Source organism: Teleopsis dalmanni, chromosome 2 (genome assembly GCF_002237135.1).
Source record: "Teleopsis dalmanni isolate 2A chromosome 2, ASM223713v2, whole genome shotgun sequence".
Taxonomy (NCBI): Eukaryota; Metazoa; Arthropoda; class Insecta; order Diptera; family Diopsidae; genus Teleopsis; species Teleopsis dalmanni.
This window is the reverse complement of record NC_051847.1, coordinates 161969293-161988272: the sequence shown is the minus strand read 5'-3', so window position 1 is coordinate 161988272 and position 18980 is coordinate 161969293. Positions and strand designations below refer to the sequence as shown.

Genomic DNA, 18980 nt, shown 5'->3' with positions numbered 1-18980 from the left:
TATCCAGAGGTAGTTTCTTGATATGTATTCAAAGACTGCAAAATGTGTTTCTTTTTATATAATTTATTTGACCAGTATTTCCTATATAATTCTTACTATTAAAAGTAAACAGTGTAAACGTTTTTTATAATAATTAAAATAAAATATTACATTTAACATGACTTTTGCAAATTTGTAACAGTTTATAATACAATACCAATAAATAATAAAATATTTAAAATAAAAAATATTTAGAACTGCAAAAAACTGTGAAAACATAGTTTATAGTGAAACAATTAAAAAATTTAGTGATTATTACGACTATTAATATCTTCAGTCGTTTGTAACTATTGAAAAAAAAAACGTATTGGCAGGAAAACAAAGAGATTGTGGCCCCGTTAAGATTTCGGTCGTTGGCGGTGGTCAGAGAGGTTCAAAAGTTTGGCGGCGTGAACGTATCGAAATGTCACATGACCCAGATTTAGATGATTGCGCTTTTTTGTCAGGTATTACAAAAAATAGCGCATTGAAAATGCCATGAAAATATATTATAAATAGCGTAGTAAAAATGTTTATATCTGTAAATAACGTACTATTTTATATGTTAACACATCTTTATCATATACTAATTGGTATTAGAAAATATAACAACCACCTATAATTTCAGGTGCTGAATCAAGTGGTGGTCGTCAGACACGTACTGGAGTTGCAGTGTGCTCTCAAAAACGGGCATTAATTGTTGCCGGAGTAGTGCTTGGCTCTCTTTTGTTAACAGCGCTTATAATTGCTTATGCTGGACCCCAGAATGGTATGTGTAAATATGTAAACGTTCGCTTACATTTCAAATTTTTTCTAGTAATGAATGGTATTTAAAAAAATATGAACAGGATATATACTTACACACATATCTTATTTAGTTTATATGTTTACAATGCAATAATGGTTTTTAATTCATAAAAACTCTATATTTGGAATGATTTAAGCTGTGTTTGACTACAAATTTTTTATATGTATATACTTTTAATTTACAATAATGAATAAATTAAAAAAAAATAAAAACACTTTTAATGTAAATTCAAAGTAAATGCAATTTAATAACAAATAAATTATAAAAAAGTCATATGATACCAAGAATTATTCCCCCCGTTCAAATATAAAAACATTTCAAAATATTTTTGATAGGGGGTTACAAAGACCACAAGGTACCTAACAAAGAAGAGGTTTTATCGAAATTTAATTTTTGTTGCCGGCATTTGAGACAAAGCGTAATCTTTTGTAAGCAGTTTGCAGTAAGAGAATCGCTTATTTTAGAAATGACATATAAAACAACAACACTGTTGGCTTATTTAACCAAACTTCTTTAAAACCGATTAACTGATAAACACAATGAGGGTTGCCAAAGCTAGAAATTAGTTAATTGTATACAATTTTTGTAAACTAATACAAACTGTACAGTTAGCTGTAAAAAGTATTTGTGTTTATTACTTTCACAACGTAACGGTCTTCAAAATGCCATGGTACATCCGCATGAATGACATGCTAAGAGACCTTAAAATAGATCCGATCAAAAAATACGCTGCACTACTTAGTACTATCTAATCTCAGAGTAATCACTAACCGCACGGGGCGGTACGCAAATCTTAGATCAGTCATTGAATAATCACGAAGCTTATGAAGAATATACAAATTAGTCAGTGAGATGGGTGAGATTCTGCAGAAACCACCCAGCTATCAAAGAGTAAAAGTGCCCAGATGCACTAACTGGGAGAAGGCTCAACATATATATAGATATCAAATAAACAAAATAAATGAAACGTCAGTAATTGTAGGACTTAAAATAGAAATATTAAACTCATCTAATTTATTAAATAAAATATAATTCCCAATATTAATGGATTACTCATTTTGTGATATACAAATAAGACTATTTGAATATGTTAAACCTGTTTTTTATTAAAGTGAAGTATATATTTGACAGAATTCGAGTGTTGTCATCCAAAGTGGTGCTTAATTTATAGTATGTTGTCTTACAGAAGATAAAAAAAAGAATAAAATAATCTATATAGAAAATAATGAAAACTATAATATAATAGAAAAAGAATATAATATATTATGTTCGAAAAAAAACAATTATTTAAACTATATTAAAAAACAACCTCGGACACAGCTGAGTGACATTTCGTTCATAAAAGCGATATATTTTACACTAGCATAGGTATTTCTTGATAAAAAATTTGATAAAATTAGTGGTTAAAGTGTTCATATACAGGGAGATGAACAATTTATGTAAATCGTTTCGTTACAATTTAATTAAAAATATAATTCTTCTGTGATGTATGTAGTCTATGTAGTCACTCGAAATAGACTGTCGAATAGTCTTGATAGGTACTCAAAGGTGCATTAACTGCTGAATTGATGAGTTTAAAATATTTATAGCTATTTGTTTAAATATTTCGACGTGATAAATAAATAAATTTTAATATAAATCATATACGGCACAAATAATTTAAGAAAACACCTTTTATCAGAGCGTAGTTATTACCATTGTTTCGATTTTAATAAGTCTTAAACTGAATTTGCTATCATAACCCAGCGTCAGCTAGATGGTTTTACTTTATAGTCCAGGGAACTAAATTTACACACATATATATATATTTGTAAATAAAACTTATAGAAATACATTTATATAGTGAGTCATTTGCTCCAAGTCCAACGACTATTTATAATCACTTCCTTTGGTGTACAAATGCTACAACTTAGGTAAGTTCGTTTGTCTTTTGTTGTTTTTACCAAATCTTGTTTTTGATTTTATTTTAAATAATATAAGTGAACTTAAAATGGTTAGTTAAGCTAATAATAAAATCATAAGTATTTCTGTTATTTAAAAAATCTGAGTTTTATTATATTAAAAAAGGATTTTTATCAACTATTAAGACATAGTTGCATATCAAAAATATATTATTATTCAATGGAAAGTACAAAGTGAGCTATAGATATATGTATATGTGCTTTTTAAATCTTTATATTTATCTGACTCTTCCCAACAAAATAAAATTTTAATAGCACTTGTAAGTTTCTGAACTATTTCACTAACGTTGTTTTATATTGACTTTTGATAAGAGGACTAAAAAAACGAAAACTATCGAAAATCTGAATCATATCCGGTCTTTGTATCCTTTAACAAAATAATCCACTAATTCCGTTTTAAACCTTATAGCATTCAATTGGGTTTTATTAGACTCGGACCGTTCTAATTTAATTAATTCCTCCACGATGCAAGGTAGATCGCATACAATTCTCATGAAAGTGGTAAGGGTTCCAATGAGTATTTTTTGTACAAAATTTTCAATTCAAAATAATAAATTTTAGGTAGATTGTTACTTCGTCTGATAATAATAATAACATCCTGTAATAGATAATAATTTTATTAACATCCTGTAATATGTAACAATTTTTTTGAATATTTCATATTGTTGAGCATTAATTATTTAAAATTTAAAATAACTGCAAGAGCTTTATAGTTCAAAAGTTATATACTCCTATTTTTAGTCGGAAGAAGAATTCACCATATAATATAAGAAGATTTGAGCTCATCTGTAAGTTACTTCATATCACATAATCACTGAGTTTTAACTATTGTGATGTCTCGCTATTAATTTTCATTTTTCTTATTTATTTTGATATCAAATAATGTACCTTGAATACACGTAACATCCCTAATCACAAAAAGCTTATGATACTTGCATTTTTCAAATGAAGGGAAAGGCTATCATATGAATCACAAATGCAATATTTGATTTGTGGAGCTTTGTGGAATTAATTGGACTACACTTCAAACCACAATTCAATTAGTATCTGGTTTCCTTACTCCATTACCGTTGCATGTTATGTAAATAGTGCATATGCTACATATAATGGAAATGATTTAATTAATTTCAGGGCTACACATTGAGCCGCTTTGTTCCTTCGCATAGTTACAGGAGCGTTTGTCAAAGGCAAAATTAATTATTCTATATAAAATTAAAAATGTGCATTAATTTGAAATGTTTTAGAAGGAAATGCATCCTTGATGCATTCATAAAAAGCTTTTGTACACAAGTGATTTTATTTACCGCTAATTTATTTAAATAAGCCAAGGTTTTTTCTAATGAAATCAAAAATCACAATAATGGCTTTGGGCAATTGTTTAATTAAGTCTTTAGGATTTTTTAATTAATTCTTGTGTGTAGTTTATTGTTGATAAATATAAGTAGTGTATATATTGCTTTTATGGTTATTTTGTATTAAACTAAAATGAATTAGATTATTTTATACCCAGGTTCTTACCCAGATAGTTATTAGCCAGGTTCTTCAGTGATTGCAGTTTGTTAAAACATTAAACAAAATAAAAAACTTCTTGTTATATTCGTGATAGTGACAGATTAGCATTAACATGTTGAGCTATTATATATATTCCGAAACATTGAGTGTACAAAAACAAATTATGAGGCAATTGTTTTTATTTCTGATTCTTTATTGTTTATAAAATTTGAAATCGTTGGTTAGACTTGGTTGAATTGGTTTACACCAAATGTCACACATCACTCGCCTGATATAGATAGATTACACCGGCAATCCCAAGGGATCACCCATTGTGCTGCCAAATATAGAAAAACTCGGATGTTTAGAACCACTTTGAATCTGTGGCAAAGCTAATAATGCTTGTAGGGGAGAGCTTGTAAGATACTCAAAAGTGTTAAGGCGGCGCCGCGTATGTGCCGGACTGAAACAAAGCAGATGGGAGGCACTTTCATCGTCCTCCCCACAACCGCGGCAGGTATGATTGAACGGGAGATTCAATCTTTTAGTATTGTTAACTAAAATGCAGTGACCTGTGAGTAAACCTACCACAAGACTGATATTCAATCAGTCTTTTTTTCAATCACAATTGACTCATTCAATTGTTTTATCATTATTGCGGTTTCTAGGTTATTTAGTTGTCAAAAATCTTTATTTTTGAATTAAAGAAGCATCTCCTTTGGCTTTGGTTTTCAGTTTATTATCCTTGACAGGATCAGGTGAAGATATCATACATATTATAAAGTTTTATTTATTACAAGTTTATTGTATTTGTTGTTTCTGGTCAGTTTTAAAATTTGTACATAAATGTTGTTAGGATATATTGCAATGCAATTATTATTAATCTTTGTTTATTCCGATTTGACCACTGAAAGTCAGTATAAAATTAATGTGCTTTCTACAGGATTAATTACCGATATATTTGATCATTTTACAAGTGTAATCCCTAACTTTCAGATTAATTTCTGACTATTTTTTTCTATTATTCATATAATCATGGATGTTATCTTTCATTAATGTAAGAAATTAGGTTATTTTGCATTGGCGATCCCATTTTACCATATGTTACTCTCTGTGTACCTATGTCTTCCACATTACAATCAAAAAGAAAGAGAAAGACGCTTTGAACTTTGGGCTATCATTTCTGTGATATACAAATTTCGATTCGACGATAATACGATAATATTATAATTCAAATATTAATACAAATTATTGTGCTGTTTTTGAAATTAATGGACATCAATTCATATGAATTCTTACAATTACACATCAAGTATATTGCATTATTCACTGTTAATTCTGCATATGATAAAAAATATTTAACTAAAATATTTATTTGTTTCAATTTAATATTTTATTTCTATTTGTTTTTATATTTATTACAAATACAATTTCTCTTATGCTTGTATGATTCGTGAAAATGTGAGTAAAAATATTATACAAAAGTGTAACAATTTTACAAAATATTTTATAATGGCGGCATGTTGCTATCAATTTAATATTAGTTCTTATATTCTTTTCATTATCCAAAAATATAGAAATGTGTGTGGAAAAAAATGTATTTATATATTTCTATGTTAATTTTATTTCTTTCCGCTTACATGTTCATGTATATATAAATAATTATCATTGTTCATCATCTAAATTATTTCGTTATATTGTAAATATTGTTAAAACCTTCTAAATTTCCTATTTAATTCTTTTTTTATTATAATCAATTATTTATCAATTATTTTATTAGTTTTAATTAAAGCTAATGGCAGTCAGTAGTCTGTTGCGAGTATTATGTTATAGAGCACAAATTAGAAATAAATTCAATATTTCATACATATATGACTATTAGCACCATGTGCATATATTCGACTATATTGTAATATAAAGAACACCAAAGTTCTGTTCGAAATCCAAAACATTCATTTCTCTGCATGTTTTCTAATAAAAAATGTTTAACAAATTAAAAATATACATATGTCTAATTACTACTTAGTATGTAGTATTAAAATTTCTTTACAATCATTCCATTCTAAAAAATTGATTCATTTTTAAATTTAAAAATTTGACTTCTCCTCGTCTCTCGAGTAAGGTGGATCTTCTTGCTACTCTGCTTTATTTTTGAAAAAGTAGTCAATTTATAGTCAAGTATATAGATGTGATGTGCAATATGTAATTTAAATATAATAACTGTATTCTTCGTTGTAGTAAACATCTACGACAAAGTCTGTTGAGGTACTAGAGATGAGAGTTTTATCAGTGGCCAAATAACAACTTCGCCATGTGAATTGCATTTGTAAATGATATCTCAGTTTTCTTGGTATTTTGTGGTAAATAAATACTTCATATAACAGAAAGGGCTGACTATTCATCTATTTCTTATGTAGTTATATGTTATATATTATATCAAAAATACATAAAGGATAGAGCCTTAAAATTATTTGCGTTATCAAATCTCAGAATGGTTACAGGCTCCTCGGGTAGGTATGCAGATCTAAGGTCAATTATTGCTTAGCCTGATGAAGTGATAAACAATAATCTAGTCAAGTTTTTGAAGAAACCTCGAGTTAAAAAAGAGTATAAGTACTTAAGTGCACTAGCTAAACACAGCTTCAACATAATATTATATATCTTGTACACTTTTGAGAATATTCAATTCTTTTTGTTTATAGATTAATCTTTTTAGTAAAGAAGTCTTGAAATGATTTGACTAAAATACGACCTTTAAATACGAAAAGATATTGGTTTCACTTAAGACTCAAAATAATTTAAAATTTAATTTAAAGTTTATTAACTGTAACACCTATTTATAGTATAAAGTTTGATTAATAATGTTTATCACAGTAAGTTTCTGTGGTCTTCTAGAAGAAACAGGCAATTTTTCTTGAAATTTTTCCTTTCATACTTACCTTTTACTGATCTTCATTTCTTTCAAAATGGTGCATACTCAACGCTCATTGATCAATGATTCTAAAAATAATACTGGAATATGGTTTGCAGTTCTAGATAAAAGGTTTGGTTTTTCTTCTGATTGTTCGTATTACAAATTTATTTCTACAAAAACCACAAAACTTTTCAAAAGTTCAATATTCTGTCATTTATTCTTAGTTGGAAGTGTTGACATTCTGTGTTTAGTTACTATAGAGAAATATTTGGCAGTGAAGTATGGGAATTCATACTTCCAGTAAATTCTAGGCACACCGAAGAAAAATATCGAAGATTGATGTATTTGAAGGAAATTGATATATTTGTCTCCATGATCTACGATCTAATGCAAAGAACTAACCATACAGAGAGTACAGGTTAGATATATTAGTAATAAATAAGGTATTTTCTTTGTACTACTTTATAATGAAATTAAAGTCAGATTTCCTGAAATAGTCTAAAGAAATGCTTAAATTCAGAAATGATTAGATTTAATTAATTATAATTCATTTTTACTATTTATTCAACTACTAGAATAGTTTCTTGAATATTATTTGTATCTACTCGTATGATTGTATTTTCTTTTGCCATTTAAACTTAAATTAAAAAATCATCACCGTGATTCTATCAGTTTGGAAGTTAAACCCTTTGAATTTATGTGTCCTCATTATATGTTATAAACTGTCAGCCAACACTAACTATATTCTTTACTACCGTTTTTTAGAAACAAACTGTCTTTTATGTTCAAAATTTTTTTCACTTAAATCATTGAATTGTACATTTGTATTGATATAAGATTTAGTTACTTATATTTATATTTGTTCTTAGGTAATTCTTTATGTACTTACAAATCATTCATTTAGTTTATAAATGTCCTTATTTCATTGATATTTGGTGTTTTAATGAAATAGATTGAAACTCCCTTTTTTCTTCTTGTGATAAACATATATATTAAAAATATTTCAATTGCGCAGTTTAATATCATCTGTTCTTATTTATTATTTTAGATTGTTCATGTGCGGGTAAAATGCCACCGGGTTTTGTATTGGATGAAGAAAATGTCACTCTACCATTCAATCCCATTGCAACGAACGGAGAGCCTTTTCCATGGCTGGAAATGTCACTGCCAACATATGCACGGCCCATGCGTTACATGGTAACGATACATCCAAATTTAACAACATTGGACGTAAAAGGTAAGCGCTAAATTTTTATATGAAATCAAACATAAAACATATATATGTGCATCCATTCTGTAGGTCAAGTAACAATTGAACTTTTTATCGAGAAGGAAACAAGTTTTATAGTTCTACATATACAAGATCTAAATGTCACGGAAAAGGTGAGATATAAATATTGGCACTAAATGTTTATATTATTTATATCATTTGTAGGCTATAGTCACAAGTGGTAATAAAGGATATGCCATAAAAATAATAAAAGTGCTTGAATATCCTCCAAGACAGCAACTATATATTGAGGTCAAGGAAAAATTGAAGAAAAAATCGAATTACACTTTAAATCTTCGTTGGTATTCTAAATTAAATCCAGAGCCAGATGGATTCTATGTTGATCAGTACGAAAACCAAAATGGTTTAGAGAGGTAATAATCCTTCAACAAACAAAAAAAAACATAAATTAAATATTCCTTGTAACTTATTATAAATAGATTACTTGCTGCCACTGTTTTTCGTTCAAATGGCGCTCGAAAAGCGTTTCCATGTTTTGATGAACCACATATAAGAGCACCTTTTCGTATCTCAGTATTTCGAGATCGCTTCCATATTGGTCTTTCCAATTCAATTGTTCATACAACTGAAGATGTTGGTTTTTATATGGGTACAGGCTTGGTAGGTTAACAATAATCTATATCTTATTATTCTGCCATAAATTAATATTAACATAATTTATTTTTATTTAATAGCTTCGTGATGATTTTATTGAGACTCCGCCATTACCAGCCGATGCAGTAGCTTGGGTAGTTAGCGATTTTCAGCGAAAATCACTTCAGCCATCTCAAGCGTATCTACCAACAACACCTGCTCCACCTGTAAATACTGCAAAATCGGGTAAATTAAATAATTATACTCAACAAAGGGAAAAGAAACCACCTGTTCGCAATATAACTGCATTAACGCATTCGTTAAATATGAATATGTTAATTAAAAATGTTACTACCACAGCTATTATACCAACTGAGAACCCCAACTCTAAAAATTTAACGTCAATGAGTCAAAGTGCGGGTTCGCTAATAAAGCGTGCACCATCTTACACGTTTTATGCTCCCTTAGAACTTCTCACTCGATGTTCATTTATATTGAATACATCACGAGATGTATTAGAATACCTTCAGACTTGGTTAGATATTAGTTATCCATTAACCAAAGTCGATTTTGTGGCTCTACCATCACTGGATCGTTATATTATATCCTCTTTAGGCTTAGTTACGCTTAAAACTTCTTTTCTTAATGAACCAGAATCAATTACTTCTGAACAATATCACAATAGTGCATTGCGGATTGCGGAGGCTATGGTTCGACAGTTTTTTGGTGGTATTACATCAAGAAAAGTGCTGAAAGATGTGTGGTTATGGGAAGGGCTCATCAAATATCTGGGAATGCACACATTGATGCCACTTCAACCTAATTTGCCACTTAAGGATTTTTATTTACTGGATATGGCAACTGCAGCATTGGACATTGATGCTATACAGGGTTGGGATAGCATAATGAATGGAACCAACCATGATGGCAATAATGAGGAATTTTTTTTACAAAAAGTACAAGTGAAATGTAGATATTTAAAAAAATTTCTTAAACATTTTATTTTGTTTGTAGACTGCTGCTATTTTTTCTATGCTTCACACATCAATTGGAGAGGACCGTTTTCGTGGATGCCTAGGTGCTTTTTTAAAAATAAATCGTTTTAAAACTGCAGAACCTACCGATCTGTGGACAATATGTACCAAGAAAGCAAACGGATCTAAAAATATAAAAGTAATATTAAGAACAATTGTTTATTTTCAATTTAAATCAATATTCGCAATGCTTAGGAAATGATGACTCTATGGACGCATCAGCCTGGTTTTCCACTTCTTATTGTTACAAAAGTCGGCAACAGCGTATCTATTTCGCAGAAGCCCTTTAAACCAGCCGAGTTTTTAGCCATACATGACGAAACTTATGACGGCAATAATTACAAAAAAGGCACAGTAGTCACAGATATTTCAAGTACAGTTGCCACTCCAACAACAACACCAACAGGCAAACCAAAGACACATATGAAATGGATTTTCCCAGTTACTTACATTACTGATCTCAATAATGTTAGCGAAACACTTTGGATGCAAAATATAGATGGTACAGTGAAGATTTTAAGAATATTTTTTTTCTTGTAATATTATTCGTTTTATTCTGTAGTAACTTTTAATGTTCCTGAGAATGTGAGGTGGATTAAGGTAAACGCGATGCAAAGTGGTTATTATCGTGTATTATACAATGACGATAATTGGGCTAAGCTTGTTGAAGATTTATCTAAAAATCCTGAAAAATTTACAAGTCAGGTGTGTAAATATATTTGAACTTATAAATAATTATATATGGTAAATGATATATACATATAAAAATCTATATTTCAGGATCGTATTGGTTTACTATCGGATGCCTTTACTTTATGCCATGCAAATTTACTGCCTTGTGAAGTCACAATGGGCATGATACAATATTTGCCAAGTGAAACCAACTGGGGCCCAATGGCATTAGCAATGCGACATCTCGAAAAATGGAGGCGTATCTTAAAGTATTCAGAATGTTTTTTGATGTTGTCTGAATTTATTAAGATGAAACTATCAACTGTTATTCAAAAAATTGGCTGGGGTGATGACGGAAGCGAAGCAATAAGGTAGGATAAAATTTAAAATATTTTTGTGTTTAGATCTTTGTTCAAATGCCTTATATTATATATATGCTAGACGTGCTCCAGTTTTCATACATTTCCTGCAAATGCAGGAAATGAACTCAAGTGGCTACTGTTGCTACCCGCAGGGAGGTTAGGGTTAGGTCAGTTTTGTCCATGTTACTGTTTATATTAACAGTCAGCAGCTCTATTTGTTTACAGTCACACAATTTTCCGTCGTTATAATCAGATATGTATGGATTGTTTTTAGATTTGTATCGATATAAAATTTAGTTACGGCTGTGGCTGTTATCAGAAAGAAATTTTAGCGTATCTACATTTATGCTTTCATAAGTTAGTGACCACTTTCTTGCTTTTGAGACTTTAGGGTTTCTAAATTATCAATAAAAGTGGTTAATATATATAAAAAGTAGTATATGAATATAGTATAATTATATATGCTATCAATGATCAATATTATTATATTCTATATAACCATGAGTTACATCTATGTTTCGTAAACTATAATCATGTTTCTTATTTATTTTAATTAAAATAAAATGGTATAATTATCTGTAAAACATTGTTGACTACTGGTTCGGGGTCTATGAGAAAAATATCTGAATATATAAAATATATTTTTTTGTTGAATGTCAATATATTAAACATTTTAAAATATAAAATACTTTTTTGATATTAATTTAAATTCTAATTAATTCTTATTTGTTGTTTCAGATTGATGCGACCAGAAGTTCTTTTAGCTTCTGTGCTTTGGGAGGATATCGACAGTATTACAAAATCAAAAAATATGCTAAATCAATTTTTATATTATAATGGGTCTGCAATATCACCAAATTTGAGAGAAGTAAATTTATTTTATATTAATTCATAAATACTTGTTTTCAATACTAATTATTATTTTCGCATGTTAGGTGGTCTACACTGGAGCGATACTTTCAGGCGAATATATATATTGGCAACACTGTTGGGAAAGATTTGTAACGTTACAAAGAACATCGGAAAGTTTTGTTGAACGCATGCAATTGCTGCGAGCACTAGGTAGAACAAAAGATGCCTGGCTACAGAACCGATTGCTATCACGTGTAACAATGCTACCAACAGTAGAAGTCGTGCAAGTTCTTCAAGCTATAGCAGGAACGCCAACAGGAGGTGCAATGGCATGTCGGTTTTTGCAAGCAAAATGGTTTGAGTTGGAATCTAGATTAGGGCAAGGTACCACTGGATTTGCAAAAGTTATATCAGCAATAACCCAGTATGGAGCAACTAAATTTGATTATGATGAGGTTTGTGTTTGTGCTAGCACTTTGCACTTTTGTAATTAAAAACATAACTAAAAAAATATTTTAGCTTAAGTCGCTAGTTCATCGATTTGGTCGCGGTTCTGGAATGGGCATCTTAAATATGACCTTAAGCAGTGTGGCGGCTAATGTTGAGTGGGTGGCGAGATCACAGACTTCGTTATACAAATGGATAGAGAGTAATCTTCATATACACTGATCAGTGATTAATTAGAACCTTAGTTATATTAAATTTTTATTTTAAGTCCAATAAAAAAATTGTAGTTAGTTATTAAAAACTAGTAAATTCTTATTTACTTTTTTTTTATTGATTTTGTTATAGTATTTTTGTAAAGTGAATATAAATTTTAAAGTGAATATTTTAATACTAATTATATGTAAAACAATACATAGCAATTGGATATAACATAATTTTTTAACGACGTTACTCTTGTAACAAAACTTATTGAATATTTCCTCATTTGTAATTATTTGTTCCTTATGTAATTAAACAGGCAGGTAGACAAATCTATTAAAAAGTTTGTAATTATCATATCATTAAATATGTAATGAATAAATAAATTTACTCTATTTTAATAAAGTATATCATTGAAACCAACTCATCAATGAAAAATGAAAAACAAAAAAATATGAAGTACATGCCATACTAATCTCAACAACATTAAAAGAAATAAACTTATTTGGTGATAATTTCAAATATTTTATGAATAATTCTTAATAATTATCAGTTCATTTATATCAAATATATCTTATAAATATATATAAGTATATATGTTTATATACATTTCATTTTTAAATAAAAAATACTAAAAATATTAGCATAGGCTGGCCATAACTCACCTATTAATCTATGTACATTATATGTATACTTATTACAATATAATTAAAAATGTGTAAAATGTAAAATATGTAATGTAGTCATAATATATATACTTAAAAAGATTGAACCATTAAATGTTTACAAGCCCACAATTTTCTAACATTTACATATAAATCTAATCAGATTTAAATTATATATATATTTTAATTAAATAAAATTGTATGTAACAATATATCTATTTATAAGGCAGAGATGAAACATATTTTTTCAACAACTATATAAATTATAGATTTATAAAAACAAAAAACAAAACAAAACAAAAGGCATATTTAGTTTAAGAAGTAGTTATACACAAATATATATGAATAATAATAATAATAAGGACAAATATATATTACAAATTTTATAAAAGTAGATAAAAAACAGTATTGTAGTTTCATTGTATACATTCAACTTTACAAACTATAAAATTAATTACAGAAACTTATTTTAAAATATTTGCAACAAACCAATTCTTCCTAATTTATCAAATAAGAGAAAAGTATTTATTGTAAAACGCAGAAATTATTAGACAAGACACAAAGTCTCTCTTATATTTTATTATAAAATTATAATCAATAATCTTAAGTTAAATGTCTAAAAATTTATACTAAGTTCTGCAAAGTCAATATACAATTTAAAAGATATTTTATACAAAACTCAGCTCAGAGAAATAGTAATAAAGTAATTATCATTATGACATCAGTTGACATATAAATTAAATATTCATTTTTTGGGCTTTAAAAGTATCTTATTTAAGGTTCATTTAAACGCTTATACATATGTATATAAAGAATATGGAGGATGATTTATTTAATTATTATTAATACAATCAATTCCATAAGATAATTGACACAAATATCCTAATATGTTTTAAAACAGACTTAATATTAAATCCCTAGAACAGAGTTCATGGCCCAAAACTAAGATATTGTTTAAACGATCATTAAAAAATAGCCTTCGAACTAAAAATCTATCCTTCCAGTATATTAAAAGATATTTGCTAGTATTTGTATATTACACTTATTTATCACAAGTGACTTTAAAAAAAATAATAATAAAGTATTTTCTTTATTTATCGTATTGTTTTGATAATTAAAATTATAAAGCGGTTAATTATAATTTTAACTACACGGCACTGCAAAATTTTGACTTAAGTTGTTTAAATAGTTTTCGATTGATTTAAGTATGAATAATAAATCAAAATATGAACTCCATTTGGTTTATTATATCAAGTTTCTTTGTTATGAAAGTGTTATTGTCTAAAACAGGGCTGTCCACGCCAGATGCGTTCGCGGGCTAATACCAATCACTATACAGATTGGAGGGCCGCAGAAACAAATACACACGTTCATAGTTGTTTTAGACAAAAATAAAACACAGTTATAATGTAAAATTTAGTTTTATTAATTTAGCAATATATTTTCATTTATTTGTAATAGCATAAAAATAAAATAATGTATATTTGTCATTATACCAAAAGAAAATTCACGTAATTGTAGCAGATTAAAATCATGTTGCGGGCCGCAGAAACATTATCCGTGGGCCGCATGTGGCCCGCAGGCCGTGTTTTGGGCAGCCCTGGTTTAAAGGATTGAGGAATAACACAATTAATCCTTTTTTATTTACTTATTATTTTATTATATACTGAATCTTCTTTTATATTAAAAAATAACATTTAGTTATTAATTTCTTAAAAATGTATAACTAATATAATGTAGTATATAGTAATATTTTTTTTTTTGTATTTATTTAAGTAATAGGCTATTGAAGTACCCCGACCTAAAATATCTATTGTGCGCCTAAAGGCAAAACTAGGACAATTTTAGACTATTTATAAATCTTGTAATTGTTGTGGGCTTAATTTTACCTATTTAACTTGGGACTAATATCCCGCTTCTAAGGTAATCGAGTCTACGTCTTGCAACCGCTGGGCAGTTGCATAGAACATGTTCTGATGTTTCCTTCTCCTCATGACAGAGTCGATAGGAGTCACTTTCTACCACACCTATAATCTTTATGTGGTAATTAAGTCTATAGTAATATATACTATTACTAATTACTAATGAGTAAATAGTTATATACTCATTATATTTTATAATGTAAAGAAAACAATATATCTAACATAAAATTAAATAAGTAACTTTCTTAATAAGTTCTGCTTTAGTTTCTGTTTCTAGAGACAATATAGCGAAATCTTACTTAACAAATTTTAATTAATTTTGGTTGGTGGCTATGCGATCAGCTGTTTTTAAACGACAAACACTCGCAATAAATGTGGGATTTCTATAGTAAGGATTAACAGAAATAAGCACTAATTATTAAGTTTCAAAATATGTGAGTGTACTATTTTTTTTCAATAAAAAAAATGTTTTTAATGTTACCCTCAAGAAACGCCCTTTCGTCTAAAAATTTCATATATTTTCACCTATTCTGTATGGGTAAATAGAGATTTTTTCATCTTAAGAGGATTTAATTTTTGAATTCTACTGATTTAAAAGACATCAGAGTTGGTTTGGCACATAAAATTGTACAATAATAGAAGAAATATTTTAATCATTTAATCAATCATTTGTATTTTTCCGTAAATTTTAGATAAAATCGATTAGCAAACATAAATTGTTTGTTTTTGAAGTTAAAAGTATATTGGTATATTATTAATATTATATGTTATTATTAGTATGTTGAGGCTAGTTGAGTCAGTGCACTTGAGCAGTTTTACACTCTGTTAACTGCGAGGTTTTTCCATAACTCCTCTCTGCGCCTTGACTGGATTATTGTTTATCACTTCATCAGACTAAGCAATAATTGATCTCAGATCTGCATTATTTGAATACATAATATATAAGTATTATTTTATACATTATTGACCTAAATATAATGTTTAATTTATTTTTATATTTCATGATTACTCAGATAAAAAAATAAAATATAATCATTTCATTTATCAACTATATAATAAAGTTTTATTACCGATACTAATTGTTTTAGAACTAATTAAAATTATATATTTTAATTAATTAATTCTCTCTTAAGTAATTTTTACTGTTGTTAATATTTATTTAAAAAGTATGCTTATATACAAACAGTTTTTGTGAACATTTTTATAACAAGATTTTAATATATTAATATTAATATTTTTATTAATATTAATTATTAATAATTTAATATATTAAAATACAATAATAATAGACGATTTAATCGTAGTGGCAATAATGAGTAGTTGATGTGTTTGATGCTAAAAATACTAGCAGCAGCAGGAGTAAAAATAAAAAAAAATAATAATTATTTTTTCTTTTTTTGTGACCAAAAATATTATATAATAATTTTTAAACGTGCTAATTGATCAATTTAAATACAAAATAAAAACTATGATTTATTGTTTATATTTAAACAAATCATAAATAAAAATACTAGCTGCAGCAGGAGTAAAAATTAAAAAAAAATAATTTATTTTTAAATAAATTATATTTAATAATTTTTAAACGTGTTAATTGGTCAATTTAAATACAAAATAAAAACTATAATTTATTATTTATATTTATATAAATCATATTTAATTAAAATGTATTCCGGGAACCAATGATGACTATAGAAGGTAGTCGAAATATCGAAATAATGTTTTAATAAATTATAATTTGTTTAAATATAAATAATAAATGATAGTTTTTCGTATTTAAATTGACCAGCTAGCCCGCTTAAAAATTAGTTAAAATAATAACATAAAATTTTACTGTAGTTAGGAATACACGCCTTGTACATAATATGGACTACTATATAGTCCATTTCTAAGAAAAGATCAATGAAGAATAAATTTTAAACAAAACAGCTGATCCTATCTTGTTATGTATTTTAATATTGCGTCATTGTTCTACTGTATTGAATTCACCTGTCTTGTTATGTATTTTATTATTGCGTCATTGTTTTACTGCATTGAATTCACCTGTCTTGTTATGTATTTTATTATTTTTTATTTATTTTATTTTATTATTGTTTTACCGCATTCAAATCCTTTATTTATATGGAATGTAGTATAATTAACAACAAAAAAATCTATTTTCACATATTAGTTACATTAAATGCCTTTAAGACTGCAACAGCCACTAGCAATTATTCTTTTTTGTATTAAAAAAGTATTCTCATTAAATAATTTAATATTTATATTAGTAGATCTCTATTATAATTATAAAAATATTTGTTTACATTTGTTCATAATTATAATTATAAAAATATTTGTTCACATTTGTTCATAATTATAATTATAAAAATATTTGTTCACATTTGTTCATAATTATAATTATAAAAGTATTTATTCATATTTTATTAGTGAAGAAAATTTATTGTTATTACAATGCAGACCTAACCATATATAAATAATATATATTTAATTTGAAACAAGTTTTTGATTTAATATATTTTTTAATTTATAATTTTAAATTCATCACAAAAGAATTAATTAAAATAATATATGTTGTATATATTATATATTGTATATACTATATACTCAAATTTTATTTAATTTAATTCCAATCACAATTGAAGGAAAGATAACTAACTATTCACCAAAAATAAAACACTTATTCAATTATAACCTTTTTAATATCTTATTTTGCAAAATGAACACAATCTGGAACTCTTTTATTCTTAAATAATTAATAATTAATAATTATAACAACTCTGTCTCATCGTATAAATCAACTACAAAATTAGAAAAAAATAATAATAATGAACCAAAAATGACATCTACAACAAAAGTTAAGTCTGGTGAAACAAACATTAGAGGAAAATGCATTAAATATTAAACTTTTTGAGAAATTTACCACATATTTTATCTAAAAAAGAAAAACAATAATTTTTATGAAAAACTCTATCCTGTAGAAAAATCTAAATAGATATCCTTACAAAATGAAAATTCCTATTTTCTACGTTATTATTTATTAGTCTATATATTTTAATTTTCTTTAAATATTATATTCTCAATCAATGTCCGTCCATATAGTTTCGAACACTTTTCAATTTTCTATTTTCTAAATTTTTACTTTACAAAATACAAATAAAAAAATTTTAAATATTTATTTCCATAATAGAATATGTCTAATTTACGAGTAATAATAAAATATTTTTTATTCGGTGTCTATCCTTGCAATGAGGTTTTTATATGTTTAACCTATATGTATGATTGTGGGTTTATAGTATTAATTTGTGTATTATTTACTCATGTACTATGTTTTAATTTATTTAAAAAATTATTCTATGTATTTTGTATTATGTCGCGATATAAAACATGTACAAACAAGATATAAATAAAATTTGTAATAAATAATTATTTTGTTTTAATTTTCTCATTGAATGTAATATGTATAGCTGTGTAATATATAGCTATATACTAAAGAAAGATAATTTGTCATAAATCATTTGATAAATGAGTCTATGGGAACTCAATCTGCAAAAAAAAAATGTTAACTGTAATATTTAATGCGAGTGTATTGCAAAGTTACAAATGATTTATAGATTGCATCGCTATAGTTAATCAAATATCTTTATTTAATAAGGTACTGTCTATTTTATGATGTATGTGAATAAATTAAGTACTTACTGTTCCGATAACCTCATATTGCCGCAGCATTAATTTAATAAATTTATTTATTACCTTTACTTATATCCAAAAAGACCTT

The 18980-nt window shown here is 27.0% G+C and overlaps 1 protein-coding gene across 3 annotated transcripts; it reads left to right on the top strand.

The window, feature by feature from the left end:
* Positions 1 to 344: 344 nt before the first annotated feature.
* Positions 345 to 12687, top strand: LOC119684330 (endoplasmic reticulum aminopeptidase 2). 3 transcript variants are annotated; one of them, XM_038098353.1, is made up of 14 exons: positions 345 to 485; positions 647 to 787; positions 8289 to 8429; positions 8493 to 8575; positions 8628 to 8836; positions 8903 to 9083; positions 9158 to 10012; positions 10071 to 10229; positions 10286 to 10592; positions 10653 to 10795; positions 10871 to 11133; positions 11863 to 11992; positions 12060 to 12431; positions 12496 to 12687. In XM_038098353.1, the coding sequence occupies exons 1-14, from the start codon at positions 443 to 445 to the stop codon at positions 12643 to 12645; spliced, it is 3177 nt and encodes a 1058-aa protein (XP_037954281.1). In that variant the 5' UTR covers positions 345 to 442; the 3' UTR covers positions 12646 to 12687. The 3 variants fall into 3 exon arrangements, with proteins under 3 accessions (XP_037954281.1, XP_037954280.1, XP_037954282.1); XM_038098352.1 differs by having other exon boundaries at positions 443 to 485; positions 8241 to 8429; XM_038098354.1 differs by lacking the exons at positions 345 to 485; positions 647 to 787 and adding an exon at positions 5669 to 5739 and having other exon boundaries at positions 8241 to 8429.
* Positions 12688 to 18980: the final 6293 nt, after the last annotated feature.